At 47.2% G+C, this 3,559-nt stretch overlaps 1 protein-coding gene across 1 annotated transcript; it reads right to left on the bottom strand.

Moving 5' to 3' along the window:
- Positions 1-42: 42 nt before the first annotated feature.
- LOC103810432 (cytochrome b-c1 complex subunit 1, mitochondrial-like) lies at positions 43-3,434 on the bottom strand (the record flags this gene model as incomplete). The annotated part of the gene is made up of 5 exons (XM_009083327.1): positions 43-122; positions 690-888; positions 1,635-1,764; positions 2,723-2,809; positions 3,294-3,434. Coding segments are annotated over 5 exons (637 nt in total), but the record flags the coding sequence as incomplete, so codon positions are not given.
- Between the last annotated feature and the right edge of the window lie 125 nt (positions 3,435-3,559).

The raw sequence follows: 3,559 nt of genomic DNA, 5'->3' as shown, positions 1-3,559 counted from the left end.
AGGTCTCTTCCGACCCGGTTGATTCTATGATCTAGAACTTACCTCCAGCAGCTGCCAGGACCATACGAGGTGCCTTGAACTGAGTATCAATATATGAAGCTAGATCTGCTCGAGTCAGCCGCCTAGAGAGAACACAAAGACCCAGTACATCAGCATCTCCAACTTGGAGAAATGAGAGTCTTAGGAGAAGCAAGTTCACAGTGCAGAGACAGCAGTGATTCTCTTTGTTGTGGGATAACAATACTTTTTAGAAGCAAAACTGCACTGTGTTTTTCCTGTGTTCTAATTCTAGAGCACAAAGAATGGGAACTGGTAGCAAAGATAGAGACTTAAGAGCCAGAAAGAAGACTGGTGAGTATCAAGCCTGGTCACTGAGCTAACCCAAGGCCACTGCTTTAATGAGCACCTGTGCTCTTAATTTCTCTAACAGTGTCAAACTGATAAGTATGGGAGAAGGTTCAACTTGGTCCTTCCAACCTCAGATTTTGCGTAAGAGGGTTCTAAGGAATGTGTGCAGCATTATGCTTTCACCAGTGCCAATGGGGAAAACACAGTCAAGGTATGAGGAGAAGCCCTTTGGGCACAGATCCCCTCCATGTACAGACTGGTTCCCTTGTGCACGCAGCATGACAAAAAAGCAGCAGACATGCACCCCATGGGCTGTGCACTACATCCAGCTTATTGCTCACTTGATGTTCTCTGTGGTCCCCTCAACAGTTTGGGCCAGCGCAGTCCCCTGGTAGGCAGTGGCATGAAGGTAATCAAAGGTGACATCTGTCAAGTTGTTGTCCAGTTCTTTCAACTCCTGAAGGATGACACCACGTTCCTTCTCAATCTGAGACTCCTCCAGGGCACAGTTCTGCACGATGTCAGCCAGAAGCTCTACAGCTGCAACACAATTCCTACATTAGCATCCTGCTGCCTGACTGCTACCCGAGGCTGCTGAAAGGGGAAGAGACACACAGGAGTGAGCAACAAACCATGCTGGGGAGGGGAGATACAATGTAACAGAGCTAAGCCTACCCATTCCCACAGCACTACTGAGGGTCAAACAATGCTAGTTCAGCAAAAAGTCTCCCAGTCAGCTTGTCAAGCATCACTGCCACCAGCAAGCAAGCAACATCTGCAGGTGACAAATGACAGAAGCAGGGTACTGTTCCAGAAACACACACAATTCTTACTGAGTTTGTGACACCTACAGTGTAGCCCATGTCTACAGTAAGGCCTGCACCTCTGACTCAAACCACTGTCTCTGGGCAAAACCAACCCAGAGGAGTCTGCACATGGTAGTACAGAGCACAAGCACCACCACAAGAGCTGCACTGAGGAATCCTATCACAGCAGCTGTTGCTGACCTCAGTTTCTCAGCTCCATAACACAACCACAGACCACTGCATCCCTCTACACCTCCCTCCTGGCAATACAGTGCAGCCTGACATAACTAGAGCTCTTTGTCTAGGAACGCATGAACCTGCAGCCTTGAAGCAACAAGTCACTGCACTGCTCTCTTCAATGACCAATTAGAACCTCAGTTACAACTTCAGTCCCTGGTCTGTTGTTAGAAAGGATGCCTGGGGAAGAGAAACACGAGCTTGCTTAACCTCCCAGTCAGACTTTGTTCCAGGTCATCCTACCTTTGGGCATGTCCTTGGACAAGGCTTTTATGTAGAAGGCAGTCTGCTCACGGGAGGTGTACCCGTTCAGGTGAGCACCCAGACTCTCCACTTCCTTCTCAAAGGCAGGGCCAGGCCGCGTCTTTGTGCCCTAAAAGGAAACAGTTCAACGCAATTATGAAATGAACAAATTTCCCTCTCAGCCAGAATCAAAACAATAAAGACCTAAAGCAATAAAAAACTGTCACATGATTCACAGAAGCCAAGAGCAAGTGCAGAAGGTAAGAGATTTAAAGCTTGGCTTATTTTCTCTAGATAAAGGATGGCTGAGGTGTGTTTTGAAAGACCAACACAAACTCAGCATGGAAGGAGACAAGTGGTTGAAAAGAACATCTGTGGAAGCAAACCAAGAACAAGCCTAAACCAAAAATCAGCATATTTCTAGCTATCCAAGCAGTAATATTCAGAAGAAGCAGCATAGAAGCAGAAAGCTACTTCTCATACAGGGCTCATCTCTTGAGGAGTAAGCCAGATGCTGCAGTTGCCTATGAAGGCACATGCTAGACTCAAGTCAGCAAACCCCAGGCCGAGATGCCTTCTGCCCCGTTCAGGAGACACTTAGATTACTTGAAAACCAAGAGTTGTAGTCTCTAAAGTCTGCCAAACCCATAAGAAAAGCAAAGAAAAATAAATGACTATAGGAAATGCTGCTTTATGCTCTGTCTGCTAATCTGAGGAAACATGCTTGATAACACAGTGCTGTATGTGTGTTACACAGTGGCTGGGATAGCCAGGGATTGGAATCACAGGGTCAGAGACTCAGTTTCACTTGTTACTTAAAACATTTATTCCTTTAAGAAAGGAAATACCAACTACTAAATAAGAGTTCACTTAACTCATACATGCTTGCAAGTTGCTGCACATTCAACCAAAGACCAACATATAGGCTAGATGCCTTTTGAAGTGCTTTGTTATACTGTGTGCAAAGTCTCTGAGACTCAGATGATTAATTTACACTCCCATTCAACAGCTACAGCTCCAAAGTGCTAGCACAATGTATGGACAGAATATTCTGAGCAGCTGTGTGCAGGCCCAGCACAGCTCCTTACCTTGAAGGCCAGGTGTTCCACAAAGAAACCAGCACCGTTGTTCTTCGCGTTCTCATGGCGGCTCCCAGCCCCGATCCACACACCCACCTGGCAGCAAACCAGAGAGGGTGAGTATCAGAAGAGAAGGCAATCAGCATCCTCATGTCACAAGCATAACAGCAGGGATGAGAAGTTTGCTCCACAGACATTATGCTACATTATGCTAATAGGACCAAAGTAAGGACAAACAGCAGCAACTGCTTCCCGGACACATTCTGGCTTTTTATCCATCAGCTTCACAAAAGCCTTTGCTGGTTTTGCCAGAGAGGTAATTGCTACTGATCACTAACTGTTCACACAAAAACTGTCACGCTGAGAAAACCTGTAGAGCATGAAAACTTGTCTACAGACTTAACACAACACCAGGCTGGACCTTCTGCTGCTACATTAATCCCACAAGCTAACAATGAGAAGTGGTGCATCTCTGTCAAAAGCTTTGGTGCAGACAGGGATCTGCCACTTTTGCAAGACCAGCTACAGGCTAGGCAAGGCTGATTGTTTCGAACATGCCCCTAACCTATCCCAGCCTTACCGTGCAGGTTGGCTGGCTGGACTCCTCGGAGGCCACACGGAGACCGTTCTCCAGGGTGGTGACATTAGTCTCGGGGATGTTATGGAGTGTCTGGGCATAGGTGGCAGCACTTCTGTTCCTTGTCAAAGTCAATAAAGCTGCCTGAAAAAATAAAGGCTGTCACCACCGCTAACCCGCAGCTCCCCTCGGAAACTCAGAGCTGGACCCAGCGGTTTGGAGCAGGTGGAAAGCCCCAGGGAAGAGCCCACAAACCGGTCAAACCGCAG

This window comes from Acanthisitta chloris, unplaced genomic scaffold (assembly GCF_000695815.1).
Source record: "Acanthisitta chloris isolate BGI_N310 unplaced genomic scaffold, ASM69581v1 C16893359, whole genome shotgun sequence".
In the NCBI taxonomy this organism is placed as follows: domain Eukaryota; kingdom Metazoa; phylum Chordata; class Aves; order Passeriformes; family Acanthisittidae; genus Acanthisitta; species Acanthisitta chloris.
This window is presented reverse-complemented; position numbering and strand designations above follow the sequence as displayed.